The sequence below is a fragment of the Macrosteles quadrilineatus genome, unplaced genomic scaffold, assembly GCF_028750875.1.
Source record: "Macrosteles quadrilineatus isolate MER2022 unplaced genomic scaffold, UCM_ALF_1.0 Scaffold_5__1_contigs__length_97177068, whole genome shotgun sequence".
Classification (NCBI taxonomy): Eukaryota; Metazoa; Arthropoda; class Insecta; order Hemiptera; family Cicadellidae; genus Macrosteles; species Macrosteles quadrilineatus.
The window spans coordinates 47,362,565-47,387,500 of NW_026542598.1; the positions used below are offsets into that span (position 1 = coordinate 47,362,565).

Genomic DNA, 24,936 nt, shown 5'->3' on the forward strand with positions numbered 1-24,936 from the left:
CAATAGTAGAGGGAAAACAATAAAACTTAAGAGGGGAAATGGATTGGTGGTAGAGAAGAGACCACAACGTGATAGTAGGGTAATAGGTAGATGGTACTAGAGACAGTAAAATAGAGGCGAAGAAATAAAAATTATCGAAGCGGAGAAGATCAAATAAAACCCGAAAAACGGCTTGGTAAGTACAGTATAAGAGATCAAGAGACAATCTATTGAACGAAATCCATCATGCAAGCGTCTAGCCGCTCTTCGTATTGACGCTGTATTCCAGAGGTGGACTTTTGGTTTGACACTAATTTTCAAATTTCCACTGGTAATCTTTTTAATTATACGCCAATTTTCACTAAGGGTAAAACAAGGATGTTAAAAACAAGAAAACAAAATCGTGCTAATGAGTAGAGGGAGAGCTAAAACAAAATGAAGTGTATGTTAAAATTACCTTTTTGTTGTAATTAATCTAATATAAGTACACTAGTAATGTTATTATAAGTTTTCGTCCTTTTATTGTACTCTGATCTATAAACCACATAAAAAGTAAGCGATTCAAGTGATTTATTTTCGTAGAATTATCTTTATAATACGTTTAAACAAGTTGTTTAAGATTTCGGAACAGTTTTACGTTTGCAGTTGTCCTAAAACGTAAAGATTTTTTTAAACTTTATTGCCAAGTATGGTTAACCTCAAAATAGGTAATACAATTGGTTTTGAAAAAATGCAACCTATGTATACTTAATAAATATAACAACTGTACTTGTTAAACTAATTTTAGTTACCTGAAAGACATTTCAACAACAATAACAACACCATTGACAAGAACACTTCTTCAAACCCCCTTAAACATCATACTTAGTGCCACGATGGTACCCAACAATTTGTCGAATAGAAATACATCTCAAGTAGAAGTCCACTGCAATTTTCACTGAGGTATCATGTTACTGCTCCTTACAGCGAGTGCACAATGTGCGCAAGCTCAGTATTGAGTTACTTGTGCTACCCCACTAAAAAGTCTTTACATTATTAACAGCAGGTTTTAGCTTAAGAGGCTTATTTGTCACAGTAACTTATAATTTGTTAGTTCGTGACAAATGGATATTCAAATATTGTTGTTGTATGAATATTGTTGTTTGGATGTGTATATACTGTACTTACGTTGACATCCTGCACCACCAAACAGCACATGAAACAGAATAATTAATATCATTAGCAAAATGATACACACAATAAACACCAATTATAACTGAGATCAAATGTAAAACTTAGGTGATTAATGAAGGGCTTCAAAATCAAAATAGAGAAATATTTTAAATCTGTATTTGAAGCTTTAATGAATTTCTACGATTTATGAAAAAGTTGAAAATAACAATGAAAATAGTTTTTTTTTATATTTCACACTTACTGTGAATATTTATAAAGTGCATAAAAAAGGAACAGCACATCATTCATTAGTTATGTAAAGTATAAAACAGGTTAAAAATAGCAAAGCTTGTACTCCTACAGACAGCGTGTACTTCTGACCAAATGTTCGATTTCGTTTTGACACACTTTTGTCTAACACGATCTGTGTACGATGTACTGTATTTCTCCATTTTTTTTACGAATGCCTGTATTTAAAAGGTGTACTTAAATCAGGAAGCTATGTAATACGTTAATGATAGCCACACAATGATAGATCTTATAATAAGGACCAAATTAAATGTACATGAAAACATTGACTGATAAGCTGACATACGCCTAATTGTGACAACGATTGACACGATCGTTGCAACGGTGACCTGGTTGTCACTGTTCCCACGACTGGTTACTGTCACTCGGTCGCCGGAGTGAAACATCTCAAGTTGTGAGAAACTCTCACTTTAGTTGGGCCTAATTAGTAGAAAGTAAATTAAAAAAAATCAAACGTCAATAATTAAAAAAAATCACTTATTTAGGTACACACTCACACTCTTTGGACCCATAGCTTATATTCACGATGAAATTTTAAAGTTATGACTGTGGTGGATTACTATTTTGCTCGATCGAGTGTATGCCTTTTCTGATATACTGTTATGGTAGAAATAAATAAGAGATCAACCATTAACACGATATACTATTGCCTTTCGATTGCTTAAAATCGCAGCAACTTGATAATAAGCACGGAGCACATTTCTACAGTCACTTAGTCTAGTCAATGCTATAAGCAATAAGCATATTTGTGTGCGACCTGTCTTAGTTTTAACATAGATTAAAGGAGTAGACATACTCCTTTAATCTATGGTTTTACGATGTGTTGAAAGAGGCTTACTTTTAACGCCGACCTGTTGGAAAGTATCATTAAATAGCAACACTAAATGCCAACTAGAAGTTTTCGGACCAAATTAAAACATACAACCCAACAGAATCATAACATCAACATCTTGATAATACCCCAATCAAATCCACAATTTTCCACCTGCTCATCGGAAGTCCCCGTTCAACACCGTCTAATTCTACCGCCAAACATAATCGCGCACGGCTTAATCAACATCATCGGAAGCCGGCGATCAAGTAGAGTAAACGAAATAGAGTTGCTACAATCAACAATAAGTGGCAGACGTAGAAACATTATCGTTAACGTCGCTGCGCTGTTACGGCAGCTACATTAAACATCGCTTTGGAGCGTGCTACTGGAGCAACGCAGCGCAGCGTCGTCCTATTAAACAGCCATTACCACAGGCCGGACGACGGGGTTCACCGACGTCCTTGTTTACACTAATCTGTTTACAAAATTCCCGCGTCCGATTGCTCCGAATAATTGAAAACTTTAAATGGCGGATAACGAGCGAGGGCCGCATAATAACACGCGTTTACACCGCGGTCAGATTGAATCCGTCCGACAAATTGGACCGTCCGAGGAAAATAGTTTATTTAAAATTATAAATAATAAAAAATAATCGCGCCGTTCGGGAAAATTGAGCTATTACGCGTTGATTTATTTCTTCATAAGCTCGTTCGTAATGATTCACCGTTTACCGAGGCCGGTTTTCACTTAAATAGCGGCAAATTGTCGTGGTTTGCGGGGCGCCGCTGTTATAATGTAGAAACTGTTCGGACCGTTGTAGAGTGACGTCCGCCACAACCTGGTGTTACTGTAAAATCACACGTTGTTCCTATCGGTTGGAACGCATACAAAACCAAACAGAATTGTCTACACCTTGTTTCTCTTCTGGGATGGTTCGTCAGCGACCGATCGGACCGATGGGATGGTCTGTCGTTGGGTACCAAAAGATAATGTAAACCTGTAAGGGGGTTTTGCGGCGTTATAACTTTATTTTCCTGTACTCTGTGTGTTTTTCTGAAAAGGTTTGAGAATCAACGGTTTCAGGGGTTTAAAAAATGCTGTGGTTCATCGAAGGAGGTGGTAGCCAAACTAAGAAAACAGCACATGCAAAAGAATGTTTCGGTAGTAGAAATCAACAGGATTCGAAGACCGTATCTCCTAACACATGATTTCTTTAATCATTTTAAGTTGGTTTTTTTTTTTGTAGAAATATGTTTATTATTTCAAATCTAAAATACCTCTCTACTGCCTGAGTGATTAGACAATAAATTTCAAAACTACTCAATACATAAACATAGATATTATAATAACTGAATAACAGGAGAATATCTCAAAAGTAACGTATCCGAATCGTCGGCTAGTGTTTTCGCCATTTCAACAACCTTCCTGATAATTTCTCCCGAAGACAAATATTCGACGTCTACTTTGGCCGTGGAATCCTAGAGTGCAAATTGATAGTAAAACATACAAAACATGTGTAACGTTTATTACAACAATTGACATTGAAAGGCAAATTGCAAAATGTGAACACAAACACTGTTTAACATTAATGTTGTCCAACATCTTGCAGCGAACCGAGACAAAAGGACGGCAAATGGTCGGTATAAGCCTGTCCCCAGCACAGGTGCGTACCGCATTCTGACCAGACAGAAATATATTATAAACGGGTGCACCGCTGGAGCCCGCTCCTGTCTTCATACCACACCGTCTACCCAATAACTCTATTGTCCACATGCATTCTTTACATGGCTGCTTCATCAAGAGATGGTTGTGCATAAAATATTCTAAAATGTTATATTTGTAACAATAAATCACTACCACATTTGCCGTCAGTCAATTCCCGTTAAAAATATCATCACTTCAACATACTTGAGAGTAAAATTATGAAAAGTCCTTAAAGATTAGTTTGATTAATCTTAATATTGATTCCGAACGATTTTGAAGCAATTTGATGAGTTATGAGTAATATGGCGAAGGCAGGGAGATATTTTAAAGAGGATTTAATAAACTATGTACCAGCAAAATAGGAATACAACTTAAAAACTTTATTTCGTACTGTGTTTATGAGTTTACAGGTAATGAGTAATCCCCTTGAATATTCTCCATAATACCGTTGTGTTCACTAAAGGTCGTGAATTTTGTAGAAATCCCCAAGTACACCAGAGAAAGGGGAGAATAGGGAGTCTCCTAGAGGTTCTGTTAATTAACTCGAAAATGTTGACGAAAACTATACCATAGCTTCTATGTGTAAGGGGAGAAAGCAAAAACGAATACTGCATTGCTGTCTTGAATTGATTGATGGTTAACCGATTCTATTTGAAATTCAAAATCTTGCATGACCGTAGTACGAACCTTTCTCGAGGTTGGGTCCATCATCGTCTCTTCCTAGATACATTAGGCCCATGGTTCAGAAAAATGAAGCCCACACAGGATATAATTGCGTCCTCCTCGGTCACCATACCAACAAACACGGAAACACTGACTGGCTAGTGTGGACGCAAAACACATCGGAAACTTGGACAGTCGGCAGCATTCCATTGTCTGTGGTCGGCAGACAGTTGGCCGACTCAGTCTCATGTGTGGACTAGGCTTTATAGAATGTGTAGAAGCTGACAATTAATTATCGTATTCGTTGCTTCTGTATTAATACGAGATCGGCCCGTGCTGTAGTTGTGCATTTAAATATAGCTCAAAACTCGTCTCTCTTCGAAGCTTAAAAACTAACATCCAAGAAAAACGTTGTCATAAACATAGTCTGTGTGTAAAAATGTTTGTTCAAAACAATTATAATATTAATAACAATACTATTTAAAAAATTTTGATTGTACATCTGTTATCATAAAAGAGGTAAAGATATTTACCTCTCTGAATCAAGCTATAATTATCGATAAAACTAGCCTACTTAAATGTCACTTCCAAAAACTGCGTTGTGACTTGTTTACGAATTAACTGTTAAAAGTCCAACTGAAAGTATTAACTGTTAGAGCTGTTAAATTACAATTCAAATCAAGTTGTTGAGCAAAACATGAACAGTTGAAGGCACATTCTAGGAACAAATCAAAGCCAAGGGGTAATAACCCTAAAGTAAATTATCTACTTAATTGTAATTCGTCCCTGCGCTAGATCATAAGCGTTAAAAAGACACCTCAATCGTTGAAATCGGTTAAGAAGAATTGATGAAAAGATGGTGTTACAGATAATGCATTATGTGTATAGAAGATTGATATATGTATGGAAAATATGCAATTTGTATACAAATAAAAAATCCGCTGTTTTAAAAATATACTGTCGAAATTTTATAGGAGTGCTCAAATGACTAGACGTTCTTCACGCCTCAAACATATCTCTTTTAGAAAGAGGACACCACCTAGATGCGTATTTTAGCCCGAATTAGAGTGAAGGATGGGTGTAGATTAGAGTGAAATGATCTGTGTAGCTGTGTTGACTAATATCTGGGTTTTCAGCAAGAGCATTTATTAAGGCCAGGTCCAAATTCACCAACATTTTTGGGTCGTTTCTAATGTCCAAATTCACCAACTTTCTACCTTTAGCAGGTACGATATTTCTCCCGGCGGGCGGGGAAGGAATTCCGAATAGTTTGCCCTCGCCTGCTCCGTCTCGTCTCGGCGAGAGTGTACTGTAACCTAACCTAACCTAACTTAACCTAACCTAACCTAACCAAACCTAACCTAACCTAACCAAACCTAACCAAACATAACCTAACCTAACCTAAAGCTGCCTGAAACAATCACAGCTTAAACAGTACTATTAGGGCTAAGCAGTACACTCTCGCCGAGACGAGACGGAGCAGGCGAGGGCAAACTATTCGGAATTCCTTCCCCGCCCACCGGGAGAAATATCGTAGGCTACCTGCTCCAGGTAGAAAGTTGGTGAATTTGGACATTAGAAACGACCCCAAAAATGTTGGTGAATTTTGACGTAGCCTTTATTAAAAGCCCAATGATCAAGGACAATGGGTCCAGTTTCGAACCATAAAAAATTCTGACTTTTCTCAGAATCGAACCGGTAACCGTTTAACTGTGAGGCGAGCACTTAGGATGAACTCTGAACCACTGCGTCGCAACATCAACACAAAGACATTGGTTTTTAGTAGGATTTGAAACCTTTCCTTCAGCTCAGATGTACTTAATCACTTTTATAACGAAACGACGAATCTGACCACATGGTAATGCACTTAGGTCCTAAGTGAAAACTATATTTGATTATATTTGATTGTATTTGTTACTATGTTCTCATTTTCTAGAATCCCGTGTAACAAGGCTATCTACATATCTGAATTCCACAGATACTCAGCATGTTTTGATATATCCACTATCATGTCAGCTGACGTGTCGGATAAATCAGTTACATCGTTTTTGCCACATTCGCTAAACGTTCTGCACTCATTTGTTACTAAGACGCTGGGAATTTACATTACATTAAATTATACATTGCGGTCTATAATTCAACCTGATTCCCTCTTTAAATTGATTTAGAACGATTACACGGGAACATGTGGGTAATCTGTATGATTACGTAACGACCGGGAAAAAAGGAAAAACGGAGTGAAGATTCGGTGGATTGGCTTGTAGGAACGTGGTTTATTACACTAATAGGGGCAACCGCACTTCAAAATGACCATCCGTTAAAAAATAACAGTTGTTTAAAGATTTAAAATAGTGTTTTAATTTAAAGAAATTGGCTAATTTGAAAATATTTGAACATCTGCCATTTTGCGCTGGATCAACCTTTTGAAGTGCGGTTTGCGGCTTTGTATTCTACTAAAAAAGACCTTTCATTTGATGTGCATATTGACGTATGCTTCCATTTAAGATTTTCTTCCAACTTCTTGTGGGCCGTCCCCCTGAAGAGTTATTGGATCACTGAATATGTGTTAAAATAGAGTTTTATGCCCTGTAACTTTGTACCAAATATTGTAGCTCTACCTACATTATTTTTTAAAATATTTAACTGTCTTCGGACTTTATTACCACCCTGTATTATAATTGATTATACAGTAGTTAATTATCGTAATGGGTACAGAAGAAGGGGATTTGTTTAATATAATAATATTTATATTCTCATTGTATGTACAACACTGTGAAATAATTTGACATAATATTAAAATAGGAGACTAAAACAACTACTTTCGGTTTATCTAAATATTTCCATTTTTTTTCCTTACAACTGTTCATTTTTTCCGACTGACTTTATTTTCTCAATGCAATTAAATTGTTTATGCAAATTTACCTCTTGTTTTTTTCCTTTCTCTGCTACCACTACCGTAACTAAAAAATCACTATTAACACTTTAGAGATTTTAACCTTCTCCAATAGAAGGTAGCGGCGAGAGAAAATTGGCAACGCCGCGGCCCCGGCCAAACGAAGCGGCTATGTTGCACGAACAGCTATGCTATGGCTCTTGCTATGCTATTCTATGGCTATGCTATCATACAGCTTCTCCACGATGTTTATTTTTACTAGTATGTTATACTGTAACTGTTATCACCATGGCCATAGGTCGGCCGGTGCGACGTTGCCACACACCAACGCCGCGGCCTTGTATTAGAGTTAGAGGAGGCTATGCTTCAGCACATCGGTTACTTATTGATGTACGCAATCGAACACCGCCAACAAACGAACCTTACCGGTGAGTTAAGTCAGTCGGTAACGCAGTACCATTGTTCAGCCCTATCTCTAGAGCCACTATAAAGAACAAATTGGTTGAGGTAGGCGGCGAGCTATACCGTCGTCGGTAACGTAGAGCGGCGCAGCCACATAAACCTGCGCCCTCTCAATGTTGTTCTCTCAATCCCGGAGATGCTATCACCCATTGTCTCCGTACTGCATACCTGGACCTGGGCTGCGGTGGCCAAATATGATGCATCTTCGCGATCCTATCTCGCCCTCGTAAATCCTCCAAGGACGGTTAAGGGGTTTTATGTAAATCGGGCAGTAAATTACCACCGAGACTCTTGATTTTCGAGTTCCACGGCTCCGTCGCGATTTATGGTTTCGGCGCGGGTGAATTACAACGCGCTGTTCACTGTTTACTTTCCGATATTTACACACTGTGCTGGTGTAGGTTTGTCGATATGGGTTTCTAGTTCGGTAGGTCATTGTACAATAGTTTTTGATATTTAGTAGAATTTTGTAATCAAGAATCGCACACGTTTTTTTGAAGAAGCTGTCTGAATCTTGAATTTTTAGTACATGCTGGGAACTGAACCCATCCTCTTCATACCGCAGTCCGATTACTAGGCTAGCAACACACCAACACAATAAATATTGACTACTCCAATATCATATTAGAATTTTGAAAACACATGTAGTTAGTCACGTTGAATATCGCTTCTGCAATTTATTGACACAGTCCCATCATTTGATAAACTGAGGGCCTATGATTCATAATACACTGTACGGCTGTACATCGTGTTATAATGGGAATTGATAATGGAGATGTAGAAGTTGGGCCCCACCATTTAATTGTACCCAAAAGTAACAACGTACTGTAATCTATTTTTTTAAGGTTTTACACAGAAAAGGTGTCCAAGACACCCAATATCCATGTTGACTATGTGGCAAATTCTAGAATATAAAGAAACTCAGATGAATCGAATCACAGACAAAGTAAGCTGATATAAATGACTTCTTTTATAGTACACCCACCTTTTAGCATAACCGAAGGCTATCTTTTTATAAACATTAACTTCTTTTTTCCCATAAATCTGAGCAGTATCCAAACTTCGGGAGGAAATAGAACTGTGACTACAGCTCACTCTGGTGATCTGTCAGAATTATGAATTGACAACAGCTGGTCCATATCGATGGCGTCTACTTTAGTATACAAAAGTCTACGTTGAAAAATCAAACGAGGTTTAAACTCAAACAACTCTAAACCTAAAATTAATGCCAACATACACAAACGAAACCAAAGAGACTTTCTCTCAGAGAAGTGAGTTGCCACAATTTTGAGTGCGCTAGACGATTGTGAAATGACGAAGCTGGCGCTCTAAATGTTACGACCTGTAATAAGGACAAGATGGATAAGGTGAGTAAGCTGAGGAGATCATTGCGACTACTGGATGAGGATAGAGTCGTTAGGTGATCTAGGGCGCTTTTACTGAAGTGATGAGAGGACCACTAGTGTTAACTTGATGGATATCATCGCGAATCAGAGTAGATTATAGCATCAGGTGATCTGGGGCAATTATGAAGGTAATATAGAAGAATTGAGTAAGGTTTATAGCGGGATTAGGAGAAGTGGGATAGCAAGGACGCCGTTCAAGAGTAATGCTGAGTAGTACAGGTTGAAAAATTTAGATGGCTTCATTCTATTAAATATCCCTCAAGATTCAAAACGATTACAGAAAGGATTTAAAAAGGCGAACGTTTTTCGTGCACATTGGGCTACCCCAAACAAAAACTCTGCATACTATTTTGAAAACGAATCTGAGAAATGACCAACATAGATATATATTGTTCTTGCTTAAATAATTGACTAATATAAATGAACACTCATTACAAAGGCCTATCCTACGACACCCACATAAATTGTATTCATTTCAACCTTGTACTTTACTGGCTCACCCCCTTGTTTGCAGGTGTCCAGGTCGACATGGAAACGCACCTTCAAAAAACGCCAACCTCTTAAAAACACAGACTGCTCAACTGCAAGATTCGAACCCGAGTCCTGACAACCTGAGTTGGAGCACACCACTGTCCAGGAATGTAACACCCTCATATGGCGGACAATGGGAGAAGGCCACTTTACAAATCACTAGATCACTAATTGCCAACCTTGTCACTACCGCTATTTCATCTACAAGCAAACGCACTTATCTGCGCACCTAATGTATGTCCAGAATGCCGAGGACTTGTAGGCGTTCGCCCCGGATTTATGTTTGTTCACTGCGCCTTTGTTTTGTTTATGTTTGGTGGAATTAGTCCACAGCCACCTTCCGATAGACCGGTTGGCGCGGTGTGCGAGACTGCAGAAATGGCGGGAACAGTGGGTAATTGGAGGGAGTTCTGACGGTCCATAAGGATGGCGAATGTGTAGAGTGTGTTCTATGATATTACTTTCATATTTCCTCTTTAATAATAAATAAATAAACATATGTAGAGTGTTAACAAAATATAAATCTGACCCAGTGGTAAGTCTCGGATCTTTCATGCAGTGAGAAGGCAATGTTTGCTCCCCGCAGGAGCTACAGATCGGTGGGTTGCGAGCTACATGAGCTATAGACAATATCATGTCAAGAAAAACTCCTAGATCCCTTTTAAGTTGTGAGACCCAAATATCGCCCAGACATTACCTCGCCCATAATTTCCTTACTTATTATGCCCAACTCAAAATTCAAATTTCTCTCTGGCCGGCCCACAGTTTATGAGATTCAGGTTCCCAAAATCGAGATAAGCCAGATTGGAGACAGTAGGGGCCGGGCTGGACAATGCTCTGCCGTGGGCGTAGAATAAAGACATAAGTAATTGAAAGTTGTGGACAGCGGGGGGTTGCTGCCTACCAGTCGTATCTCAGCTGATAATATCAGTATGGCTAAATAGCACAATATCAACACAGGGTGAGTCGCGGTGATGTTGCCAAAGTGTTTAACAAACGCGCTGACGTCACTACCCTTGATATTACAAGTGCAGCAGTACACTCTTCGTCCGTTCAAGGTTTCTTTTACCTTTCCATGCTGAAAAGCCAGTTCACAAAACAATACGAAATGATACAATATAGAAATAATTGATATAGAATAATTGAATCACTCACTTTACAATAGTGTTCGTGTATGAATTTCAAGTTGAACACAAACGCAAGGATAGTGTAAAATTTAGTGTGGATGTAGTGTATCTTTTTTACTGAATATAACAGCAATTTCTATAGTATAGAAAGTTTTGACTTGCAGTTCCCAAATTTGTCGTTCTTGTATTTTTTTAAGTTTTTAATTCTTGTTTAACGTTCTCGAGAGGACGTTGATGAAAATTATATCTTTTACGAGAGGATGATATATATTACGTGTACTTTACTCCATAGCTATAATGCCTCCAGAACAAGACGTAGCAGTTCGATAGAATAGTTTTCTTTCTGATAAAATATTCGTAGGTTAAATTTCGTTAAAATTATAACAAATAAATATTGGATATAAAAACCAACAATACATACCGGGAAGAAACTTCGTCAATTTGTCCATGGATTTATTTGTCTACAAGTACGACAAATCGATTAGAAACTATGGTCAATTTGCAGTTTCTATACATAAAAGCACTTTTCCCATCACACAATAGTACTTATTTACAATTTAATCAAAATTGCACACTAAAAGCAAATGTCTCTTTTGTCCACTTTTTCATGCAACACATCAACGTATATTTAATGTTTCATTTCTGAATATATTCCACACAACTACCTATCATCTCTATGCTGCGATCACGTTTTATACTTCTACCATTTATCGACGTATACAATATCTGCAGCAGAATTAATTTGATTGTGAAACGAACACATTGAGAGCCAGCTCACGTCGCCGCCTGCATGTACAAGGCTACATACATGCTACATGTGCATGCAGCCTGGCCCGGGTAATCTTTATTGTATAACGGTAACCCTTGTACCCACACCTCCATAAGATAGCTACCGATCGTTACATATAATGTTATTACTACGCTCTCCACAGCTTTCGACTAGATTGATACAAGTGACCTTAAACATTCTTGGATAGAAAATATCCGTACAGTATTTGTGACCGTTGATATTGTGTTTTGTAAAGATGTATTACGGTATAATATGGTATAGGAGAATACTGGAATTAAATGTGTTCGGGAAAAAATCCAGTAGTCAAGTGTAAATCTTAACAACAGAACAAGGTAAAAACATAGAACACGTCATGGCTCTACGATTTTTTGAGAATCTGATTTTTGTTATTTTTTATTCATGCATTGGTCATAGGACAGCTGAAATATTTTAAACACAAATTTTATTTTCTACTTGACCTACATTAGTTCATTTTAAACTGAATCGGGACTTGATAGCTATTTATGTTGCTAAAATGAATGCTCCTAAATAAAAGTAAAAACTCGCTCCGACAGTTAACATGACATCACCTTGCATTTTAAATAACGCAATCGCATTTAAATGTAAACGTGCATATTTTCTGGCAACAGACGCACCAAATCGCACACTCACCCAATCACCGACAGACGAGCGCGACATTATCAACGAGCGCATTAATTTGCAGAAAATATAACCGGCTAATCGCAATAACAAAACTACCGACAACGCGACGGCGGGCAAAACACGGTTGAATTATGAACGGCAAAACAATGAGCGGACACCATTAAACCGGTGGTAATGAGATGAACCGTGTGTTTTGGCGGGTAATTGTCGGACGGGGTTTTGAGCGGGAACGCTTGTCAATAAGTATTTTGGCAACGCCGGAGTCATAAATAACCGACGCCCGATTTACGGGTCCCCGGCCTCTCATTAGCATCGGGCGACAAGCCGTTTTAATTAGTGGCCAATTGGAATTAGATTCATTATGGAAATGAGGGCCGCAAAGAAAAGCGTGATTTGTGAAGCTGGGAACCGGGGTGACTCATTCAGGGGGGGGGGGTACCTTGCAGGGTGTGATTTCGTTAGTGGAAAAAACTATAGAGATGCTATTGGACAGTGTTACTATGACGATTAGAGCATTTATCTAACCTGACCTAGCATTTCACAGAAAGATAAGTACAGAATGTTGGCCAAAATGTTAAAGGTTTTACGAATATTCACTTTTATTGTCCAAAAAGCACCAAAGACAACGAGACTAGCTGCGACAGCTGCGACGCGAAGTTCAAAGTGCCACAAATAACCAACAACGTAAACACTGTTCTTCTGCAAGGACGCTGGCAACTTGATTGTCGCACAGAGAAGTAATATTACTTCACCATTAACATCAATGTCTCTAGTTACATTTGTAATGCGGCGAGTTTTGTGAAAAACGACATTGGGTGAGATGAACGTCATGACTATCACAACTTTATATTATACTATAGATGATCCCGAAGTATTAAAATACAAACTCCAGAGCAACAATCGGGAGTTATTAATACTGATAAGACAATCATTAATCCTTAATCACAGCTTAAAGATTGAAGGATCCCGGTGAATCTAAATTTCATACATTTAAATCACATCGAGCTTCGACCATCCTCATTGGTTCAACCCTCCGATACATTTTATGCTTTATTATATAAAGTACATTATACTTTATTCAACTTTGCATCAGTGTCGAACTATTGAGAAATAAGTAAAATCTTACTAATATTATAAATCTGAAAGTTTGTGAGTTTGTGTGTATGTTTGTGTGTGTGTTTGTTGCTCAATCACGCATAAACTACTGGACTGATTGGGCTGAAATTTGGCATGATGATAGCTCACATTCCCGATTAACATTAAAGCATATTCTTATCTCAAAAACCCTTTTGGGCTCCGCCCCAGTGGCTCTGTAGTTGCCCATGTTAATCTTATGAATTTTCATATTTAAAAGGAATTAATGAATCTTAACAGCTGTTTCAATTAAACAAGTTGGTTCTGTTCTATGATGTGCAATAGCATTAAAGTTACAAGGATTACCAACAGGGTGCAGCACTATTATTATTTTTTTTAATTTATGACAACAGCTAATTTTCAACCAAAAGGTGAGTGAGCGTAGCGAACGAACTTCAACCTGGAGGTGAGTTAGCGTAGCGAACGAGCTAACCTGAAGGCAAGTGAGCGCAGCGAACGAGCTCCAACCTAAAGGTGAGTGAGCTTAGCGAACGAAATTCAACCAGGACGTGAATGAGCCATGCGAATACTTATGAAGTTAAACGGGGCGAAGCCCGCGGGTACAGCTAGTATATAATAAAACACAAACATGATTGTTTGCAAGTAAATAATTCCGGAAAATAATAAAATCCCTGACAATTATTCCTAGTAGATATGGCTTGCAGTCTTGGACTTGATTAAACCAACACCTTCTATATTAGCTGATAGCTTGATAACCCATATAAGCAAGGGTAAACTTAGGTTTGAGTAATTATAAATCTCATTTGTATTAACACTTTTCTACCGGTTCTAACACAATTTTAATTGGTTTCATAACTCATGAACATTGCATACGTCAATTGTTTCAATTTCTTCGAACATTCTAGATTGGCTTAAATGTTGTACTTACACGAGGAAGTTAATAAATTCCGCAAATCTCTTTACTAACGTGCAGCCAGGATACTGTGGTAGAGATATCCTCCATACATTACCTGAACCAGCTGACAGTGCGCTTCGCTCGACATTGGATTTTATCACTATTTTAATGATAAGTTGATGTAGCTCAAAAAGATAATTTAGTGTAGAGTAAATTGTAATTCACCGTAGGTGGTAACTTTGGCATGGTAACTAAATTAGCTTGTTCAATACAGACTTATTGACACCAGCGCAATTTAAATTGTTCAAAAAACGTCAATTTAAATTCTAAAGGTCGCAGCACTGGAGTGAGGTGGTTACTGCTACCAATAGTCAATGGTCTTGATTCAGAGTCAGACGTGACAGAGACAAGACACAAGTCGGTGACGTTTTAATTAGCGAGTTTATCAGCAGCAATTATCGGTGCTGATGCAGCAGATGCAGACGATCTTATCTGGTCATTCAGCAGTAGGCTGTAGACCGGGTGGTCAACTCTGTCACAACCACAATGCCCACGACTTGGTCAAACTTTGCAACACATCTTAATTAACTCCTTTTTCAGCTCCTACTCAGTATATATTTAATAATGTTTGCATTTTTTAGCACGGGGTAGATTTTCAACAACTTTTTAGGCTACGTTTAGTGGGGTTCCGAAGTCCTGCACTCTACCACTAGATCAGCTCAATCCCTCGTGCCCTCAGTGGTCATATAGAATGTTTGAAATAGGCTATATCAAAACAAATTATAAAATAGGTTGTTCATGTTTGGTTCAACAAGAACCAAACTTTCAGTTCCCTTGTCTCCGTTTATATTGAAACATTTACAATATTACCGCTCTCGTTCCAATACGATGCCAATCTAGCCAATCATAGGGGAATGAGTAATAAACTATACGAAGTATCTCACACCACTCTACAATATGACATTTTTAATTCGAATTTAGGGTTAAGTCAGCTCAACAAACCAGTTTTGTCCCAATCTTGATTAGTAATTAGATATACAGTTTGTTAAATAAAGAAACACACTAAAAAATGAAAAGAAAAGTTGTATATAGAGGATTTTTTATATAACGGTTACAAATATGTATTAATTTGTTTGTTTAAATTCTTCTGTAAAATAACCTGAGTACAGTATTACCAGTTCATCTTCTTTATTTAAGTCTAGATCATCTTATTGCACATTAAAAACACATTTAAAATTATTACATCTTAAATCACATTTACTCGTACAGTACCTCACACCTCAGCCATACTTCATAACACAATTATACCTTTTAAAGATTCCACTATTTGGGATTTCACAACTTTGTCGAAACCAAAACGAATAATCCACAAACTTAAAACAAGAGTTCTTAGTTTATTTAGGAAGTCAACACCCGTAGACCACGTTTACACAAGATGCACCGTATTAACCGGTAAAACTTGCGCTACTTTCCCTCTATGAGGGCATCTCGTCTTGTTAAGATGAAGTAGTAACTCCGAGGGCAAGAGGGGAAGTTTTGCTCGGGCTTATTAAGACGAGAACATGTTCATTATTTAAACTAATTGGGGGACTCGGAGCGCTTACCGTCTTAGAGAGGATCTGTAGCTCTGCAGCTCTGTGTTAGTGTAAGCAACCGGCGGAGTATATTGTTGTAACAGCGGGATGGTTATCAACATTCCATTAAATGCCCGTTATACACAAGTTGTATATAATGTACCCGTTTTTAAAGAGTAAAAGATTACATTCATTTTCAAGTACATATCGTCCGCGGTAAACTGCAGTAAAGGAAAACACAACAAGAAAATGTCCGAGGTTTAAATCAACTATGGGGACTGAAAATGTTGAGTTTGTTTTTGAAATGCAATCTCTGATTTTTTGGTTTGCTCCATTCGAATAATTGTTGTACCATTGGTGATAATTCAAATCGGTCAGTGCAAACCATGCATAGTACAACAGTCAATGATAATTTAACGAACAGCGAAAATTACAAACTTTTTTTGTATCCCCAACCAGACTCCCTTTGGTTATCTCGGATCCGGTCCCAGATTTGGTTACTTGCTACAATCCATACACAAACTAACACCCTTAACAAGAATATAAAATGTTTATTGAATATTAATCAACAACATATATAACTAGATGATCGGTTAAAGAACCAAAGACCGTTCACACATAGGCTAACTGAATAGTGTACGTATTTATGATAATACAGTATATACTTATACCTTTTACTTACAGCCTGACTCATTGACCACTACCTCAAATACGTCAAACTGAACTGGAATGAAAGCTCTAGATGTAATAGCTTTTTCAAGAAATTTCGTTTGGGCTCTGCCCCAGTGGTCTTTAAAGTTCCCATGTTATCCTAATGGAGATGAATATTTTATTATTTACACTATCAATCAAGGAAACAGCTGGTTGGATTCAAATGGTTATTTATGTGTTTTACATGTACTGTATACATTTTATAGACGTAGAAGAGTAAATATTTGCATTATTTTAGGGGTTTGTAAATTTGTGAACTGTATAACACTTATAGCAATCGTTAAATGAGTTGCAGATATTTACACTATTTGTTGTTACACTATATGATCTGCATATCTCTGCGGCCATAAGGAACACTTGTGTTAAATCTTATGTTGAGAGATGGGACCAGCATCTTCTTTTCACTTTATAAATACAAGGTGCTCAAGAGAGAAAATCATACGTTCTTTATATTTGTGTTAGACATAATTTAAATCCCCTCCCCAAGCAATTCAAAGCAAACGCTCCAAAATAAAGACGTTGAAACTCTTAACAAACCCCGTAAACATCGCCGCGACATCGCGACAAACGCGGTAAATCAGCGGAGACAGGCGATCGTCGGCGAGCAATTACACAAGGATTAGAATAACGGTAACGATAAATACCAGCTGATTTACTAGGCCTAAGCAGTAACAAGAACCACATGGCGGATTATATTTTATGACGAGCGCGCGGCCACACAGACCGGCAATAGCGGCCTACTCGCGCCGCGCCGCGCCGCGCCAGTCGGACAGAATTGGCGGGAATAACAATAAGGGTTTATTACAGGTGTTGGTTAATTCACTACCACTAGTTTTTAGAGCAATTGATCATTAGCAATAGAAATGGGCGTGAATTAAACTTGGTTTGGTTAGGTTAGGTTAGGAAAGATGCAATGATGCAATACAAGGCAACACGTTGCCTTGGAAGATGGCATACTATCAAAAGAAGTTTGCAGACAAACCCCAGCAGGAAGAAGCAAGAATCGATGGAAGGACCAGGTGGAGAAAGATTTGCAAAGATTGAGAGCAAGGAAAGAAGATTCAGAGAACAGGGAGAGATGGAGGCAACTAGGCAACTTGTTGGTGAGGCCAAATACCACCTAGGGTATCCATGGCCATAGGAGTAAAAGAAAGCAGGTTAGGTTAGTATAGAGTTAGAAAAACCTAACCTAACCTAACAATCACATTCCACTAGTGATAGACGGAATTAACGGAAAAGGTCCCAAGTGTTAGATTCAATTTTTCTGTCACACATTTATATATCGCAAAAGTTCTGCTAATCGGTCCACGATTTGCGGTTATGAGGCAGTAGCCATTGCCAGTTGGCATTGACTATATAACACTACACTACACTATATAACACTAGTGTTATATAGTCAATGCTACTGGACAGTATTCCTGTTTATGGAGGTACATCAAACAGCTAGATCCAGTTTCAAATTAGCAATCTACTGTTTGTATAAGCATCGAACCAGTAGTCCTGAATATATGGAACACGGTACTCGGCTACCCAGTTCGCTTTTACACACAAAAAAATGTTTATAATTATTTAACAGTTTGTGTTAAAAGATGCATTCCCATGTAAACAACAAATGTACTACTTAAGGCATATTATGTAAGGGAAATTGGTATTACTGTAATATTTTAGTTTACCAAAGCAATCCAAGTAATTTTGAATAGTAAAAGTAGAAAACCAATATACGGCATAATTCAAATATCAATATTAAAATATAAATTGCATAACTTTATGTAAAGTCACTCTAAATTATTCTTAACATAAAGTCGTAACTTTAATTATTAAACTTACTGGGGCTTGATTAAGTTACAATCATGGAACACTGCGCACATACCTGAAAAAAACAAAAGTATGTTAGAAACAGTCGAGAGTAAGGGGTACCGTAATAGACTTAAATAACCGTTTCATGTTTTTCTGATAATAGTTTAGGGCCACACATAAAAACACACTTATCTGTATTTAAGACACATTAGTATGGAAAGGATAGCAATATCCTACCTTATACAGTAACTAGGAATTCAACCAGTTCCGTGGAAAACGTAGGTTCTTATCATATGCGTCAAAGAATTATATTTATGTAAATTCAAAGGTAAGTTAGAGACTACATAAATGAATTTTGAAAATACCTTTTAGCGGATGATTTATGGGACCTTGCGAATGCTACATCCACCAAACACAAATATATCAAAAGTGAATAAAATAAGCAGTAAGGGACAAAATAAAGGTAACTGAGGAATTCATGAGGTATTTTGATACAATTGGAGCCGAAAGACAAATCCCCCAATAGCGAGATCGCAATTTAATTTCATTTAAATTACACTGGAACCTCTCATAGCCCACTTAAAACAAATGCATTGTACACAATCGATGATTTCCACATCTTTGTCTTACATACATTGTCAATACATTTTGTACAAAACCCAGAAGTGCGTGAGGGCGTAGAACCCAGTACAGCTGAGAGGCCCGGAACCCATTACCTTTCCCGAAATGGTTTGGCGAACACGATTAAAACTCGAGATTAAAGAAATTACACGGGAGATTTTGTATTCAGCAGCGAAGCATTAAGACGTCAGACTACGCGACTAATCGGTACAACCGGGGGAATGTCGAAATCGATAGCGATCAGCGACGCTCGAATTCGGTGGACAGAGACACAATAATTCCGCGATACCATCCTTCCATTGTGTATCGACCTTGGGAGCAAATTACAGAACGGGCTTTACATACAATTTGCATGGCGCATTGATCAACCGATGAATCAATCGTATCATCGCATCGCTAACGAACCCTCGATATATCGCGTACCTCGATAATTGAAGAGATTTATTCATTGGCTTCGGCGAGATTTACATTCCTGAACTTTAAGTCGGAGGTATTCGCAGCGTCGAGAGCGCCGTACCACGGTACAATGAGCGTATTGTTTGTCTCGACATTCCGGACAATTTGTGATACACTTTGTGCCTCTACAAGTGGTGTTTATTGTAAAATGTGTACCAACTGTTACCTCAGCGCCGTTGTATCCACTCTAAACCCACCTGTCTGGCATGTTTCATTGCGCCATCATTTTCATTTGTTTGTTATACTGTAACATTTAGTATAAGGTAAGGGTCGAGCAACAATCTAGAACTTTTTATCCATTCGTTATTCGTTCAGGGTCACTCAAAAGCAGTGAAGAAGAAAAATTGTGGAATGATTAAATTGAAAATTTCGGATTAGCCTGACTGGTTAATGGCGTTTGTGGGTGTTCGTGTTAAGGAGTTCTATATGGGTTTAATTGTTATATTATATACGAAGTAAATACATGTCCATAAAACATGTTTTATCTACAGGATATCTTTAAGGTATCCTTTTCTCTAGATTGGTTGAAATTTAAGTGTACGCGCATAACAAAAAGGAACAAATTGCCACGGACCATCTACGGTTGACATACAGAATTCATTGATGACTTTCGTAAACTACTAAATTTATACGATGTCCCTAAGTGAAAATCCCATGTTGCTTAAAGCAAGGCAGCTCTGTATCTCATGTATCCAGAGCAGATTCGTTTACATTGTGACAAAAATCATAATTTTAATCAACAATTCACAGAAAAGGATTTTAAATGCCAGCCATTGATAAGGTGATCATTCGAATTGCCTTGGAAGCAACACCACCTACATTTTAGATGCATGTTTTAAGGTACTTACTGGTGACGAACCGATATTTGCTCGATTGCAAGCGATATTCGGACCCCGATGTGTATTATCTGGTGCGCCACCTCCTGTTTACGAGCCTCGCCGACCATCGCTCACTCCACTCTGGAGGCCTATGCAAGTACTACACAATGGCGCGCCGAACACTATAAATTTCCTTCGGCTCCAGACGCTTTATTTTATTTTATATTTCCAGAATTACCGACGACTGTTTGTCATTCGGAACAAATATAACTGTCCTCTCTCAATAGCCGGACAGCGTACTAATTGCCTCGGCTCGAGCAAAAACTGAGAGTTTTCCGTTTTTCAGTTATGTTTGAGCGCAAGACCACAGTCGCCGTACCCGCTGTCGTGTGCGTACATTAATATTACTTATCACGGCGCATCGCCAGCTGGCCGATTGTTAAAAGGTGGATATCAGCTGATTTAATTGTTGTCGCGACGCATTTAATTGGCGGCCCGTCACTGTGGGGCAACGGGGACAACTTGCTGGAGAGCAGCGTTGTCCGATTGTCCGGTAGCTACAGACTGTATGCAACAACAGTGAAACGTTATTGGCATTCAAGTAATATACATGAGAGAATTTTGAGATCAGATTCACAAATTATTAGCAACATTTTGCCATTACCATGCGAAATAATTTACTCGAATAACAAACGTGTAAAAACACAATTAATGCAAAACGTAATTGATCACTACTAATTTTTTGCGAGTCGGTTGCGCATCGAACATTGAAACCATTGCAGCGAGGAGATGGATCCAGGAGATGGTAAGAAATCGTTTTTGTGCTCGACTCGCTAACCCATTGCTTTAATTGATAAGTTACACGCAAAGTAGTTTGGGATCTTTAATAATATGTTAACGGGAATTTTTTGTAATCCGACAATACTGAACACTTTAGGCGTGTTGGTAAGACTTTACTTGGTTCACCACCAAATCCGATAAACTACAAACTACAGTACAACAGACCAATATGAGGCAGTTGCAGCTTCGGCAAAGACCGCAAGAATGCAAATTTTATTAGAAGTAAACCACAAGAATGAAATGATAGTTTCGGCTTTGCGCATTCTCTTCTCTCTAGCTCCACACATGTAAACCATAACAGTTAAAAGCTCAAGTGCGCAACTACTGCAGCCAGAACACAGATGTGCATTACTGTCAACAAAAAGATCCTTGTAAGAGTGAAACTACAGCGATTTATATTTATTACACACTTCTAGTTATAACCGCTACAGGTGTTACATGGGACAACTTGGCATTCCGCGTATTTAAACATCAAATGACGACAAGAAGTGTGTAAGACAACATTGGCTGGACACCTGGCAACGAGGGTGACATTCTTGACGACGATAAAGACGAAATCACCGACCACCGACCACCGAAAGCTACCGCGCAAAACCGCCTCGTGTCTTGAATACTGCAAAAAGACTACGGAGGATCGTACAATATAGCCTACACTTTTCATTTGAGCAATTCTGTATTTTGATTCGTAGTTCTATAATTCAGAAATGTTTTAAAAATATAAATGCACGTTTTCATGCAATAGAGCACGTTGACTGTCCGGATTAGTTATTGAAATTAAAACGAAAACAAAATAATGAAAGTAATTTTTCGCATGCAAACGTGATGTATGTGAATCATGTTAGTCGACTACAGTCGATAATAGTATATTACGTTACTAGTCCTGAAAATAAGTGTTTACCGGACGAGTGTGGTCGTTCCCGTGCGAGACGAAGTCGAGTATGGGATTACCATACGAGTCCGGTACACACATTTTGGACGAGTTACGTACGATAGTTTACGCCATACTACTAAATCTGTACAAATCTTTATATATTTCTACCATCTAAAGGACTAAAAATCACTAGCCATAAAGAGGTTATGTTTTTGTTCATAACCATTCATTGCCACCTAAATACAGTATAATCAGCTGATTGGTGTCCGGTAAAACTCATTACAGTACAGTAGTACGCAATGAAACCCCATTTTGAATAAGCTGGCGGCAAACAGCTGTTTTCTGGACTAAATCCTTGCGTGGGAAGTTTGTCAAAATAATGTAGTGTGGCGTAATATTAATTTGCAGTGCATCAGTGTTGTCCGTAGGATTTTGTAGTAATAACTTTAGGCCCAGCGCACACGGTGTGACTGTTTTGAGAGCAACCGTTGCAAACCCGTTGCGACTGCAACCAGTTTGCAACTGAAAAAGAGCTTCTGTCCGCACACGGTGCAACTGTGTTACAACTACAGTTGCGTATATTCTGCAATCAGTGGAGTTTTATATTGTAAGTGCAGTGACGTTGTTTTTAAGGCCTTCCTTGTTTTTAAGTGTTTTTAAGTACAATAACAATGTCAGACTCAGACGAAGAAGACGTCATTAGTTATTATGAATACAGAAAGCACCGTAGGGTACAGAGGGAACATTGGGTTCACCCTTATTTGAGAAATAACGTCAGGCGTAGGCTGTTTGTAGCAGCTAGCTATGATAAACACATAGCTTGAACATAACAAAAGAATACACCTCCACTTCAGTTAAAAATTATCTTTTTTTTTATTATCTATGTTTTTTGACTTCTGAATTAAGGTTCCATATTTTCCCCATGCATTATTTTGCGGAAATTACTTAAGCCATACATCATCATTTAAATAAATGTATTAGGCCTACACTATACTGAATGTGTTACAATGCATTTATCAACAAGTAAACTCAAACAAGCATGGGTTACTGATAACTTGTTGAAAAACAAGTATTTACTCTTTAGGCAAGTATTTGCTCGTTGTTATTCACACCAAATGTATAGGTTTATGAGGGTATTATTCCTTGGCAAGGCTTTACTAACAAGTACAAGCCGCGAGGGATTATAGGAATTTTACCGGGATTGCATGCAAATACATTCACCATTTTTTATATTTTTAATTTTTTTGGCACCCCCCCCCCCCTAAAAAAAGCCAATTGCCTCGCGCCCTAGGCACGTGCCTACCATGCCTATTCGGTTAATTGGCTTTGACTAAACACCTTCTGAATTGCTGTACTTGTGCCCCGTGCTCGTGCGTGTCCTTCAAAATATCGTACAAGTGTAGCTACCTCTTCCGGCCGGACCGAAACGATTCGTACAAGTGTAGCCACCCCTCACAAATTCGAGACGGACCGAACCGAACCGGACCGGACCGAATCGGGCAAGTGTAGCCGCTACTTAATCAGTCAAATCTTTCCTTGAATATCCTGGCAGTTTGTAGTTGTACAGAACTTCATGTTTCCCCACTTCTCCAACGAGCTTCAAGTTGAATTCTTGATCATTCATTTTGAGATGAACACTATACGGCCGTCAAAATAACAACAAATTTCCACCAAACACCACAAAAACACCCCGTGGTTTCGTGCAACTGGTTGCTGCAACGTCGGGCCCACCGTTGCATGTGACTGGTTTCAAACTTTTTTGAAAATTGCAAACGACCAGTTGCGTCGTGTGCGGCTCCCCATTGCAATACATTGCCGATGTCGCAAAACAGTTGCAAGCGCAACTGGTTTGCAACGACAGTTGTAAAACAGTCACACCGTGTGCGCTCGGCCGCTCTTTTCTTCTGTCCCGCAACCATCGACCGTGTGACAAAAAATTAAAATTATCAAATAAATAAGTTTTTTATATTATAATCAGTCAACAAACGTTAATCAAGTGGGAACTTCTACCAATGGTATTTTAAATTACACACAATATTCAACTTCTTCATTCATCAAATGAATGACTTTCATAATTGTAAATACAGCTACAATCCCATATTTAATCTACAATTCTGATAAAACTCTCATGTGAATGAAACTTCCTTTAGCGCCTTTGGTTGCAAAGCAAAATCACCAATTGAAAAGGTTTAGACAAATGTCATGAAATAGTTAACTGTAACTTGCTAGTGCAACACAGTCACTGTATCACTTTGCTTGTGCATCAGAAAGTTTAAAAAGGTCGAAAGCACTTTACAATGTTAAAACAATACAATTAGTTTAAATTTTTTTTAAGCCCGCTACACACGGTCAGTTCGGTGTGTCAGTTTGGTGTGTTCATTTCTAACTGTCACTTCTAACTGAACGCAGCATTTGCATCCACACGGTCAGTTCGGTGTGTCAGTTCAACGTGCTACCTGGGGGTGTAATCCTCCCAGGTACGCTTCCCTTCCTGGGAAGTCGTACTCGTTCGTATGTATTTTCATAACAATGTTTATTTTCCTTCACACGACAGATTTGTTGGTGATGAGATGGATCTCTTACACCTTTCCCTAAAACTTAAAAGATGGTTACTAAAGTTATTATTTGTTGTGAATTGTATATGACTTAAATGACAATAAACAAACTGTAAACAAAAAATGACGTCTACAGTACACCGGACAGAACTAACAAATAAATTTTCTTCAGCTTATTCTTAAGTATGAGAATTCTACTAAGGAAGTGTGTTTTATCTATGGTATAGGTTA

At 38.2% G+C, this 24,936-nt stretch overlaps 1 protein-coding gene across 1 annotated transcript in view; it reads right to left on the reverse strand.

Annotated features, from left to right (window-relative positions):
- Positions 1-1,068: 1,068 nt before the first annotated feature.
- Positions 1,069-24,936, reverse strand: part of LOC128995579 (ankyrin repeat domain-containing protein SOWAHA-like) — a 106,550-nt gene continuing 82,682 nt past the window's right edge. Inside the window, exon 7 of the mRNA XM_054420596.1 lies at positions 1,069-1,155. Coding sequence (XP_054276571.1) covers positions 1,069-1,155 — 87 coding nt within the window. The remainder of the gene's footprint in view (positions 1,156-24,936) is intronic.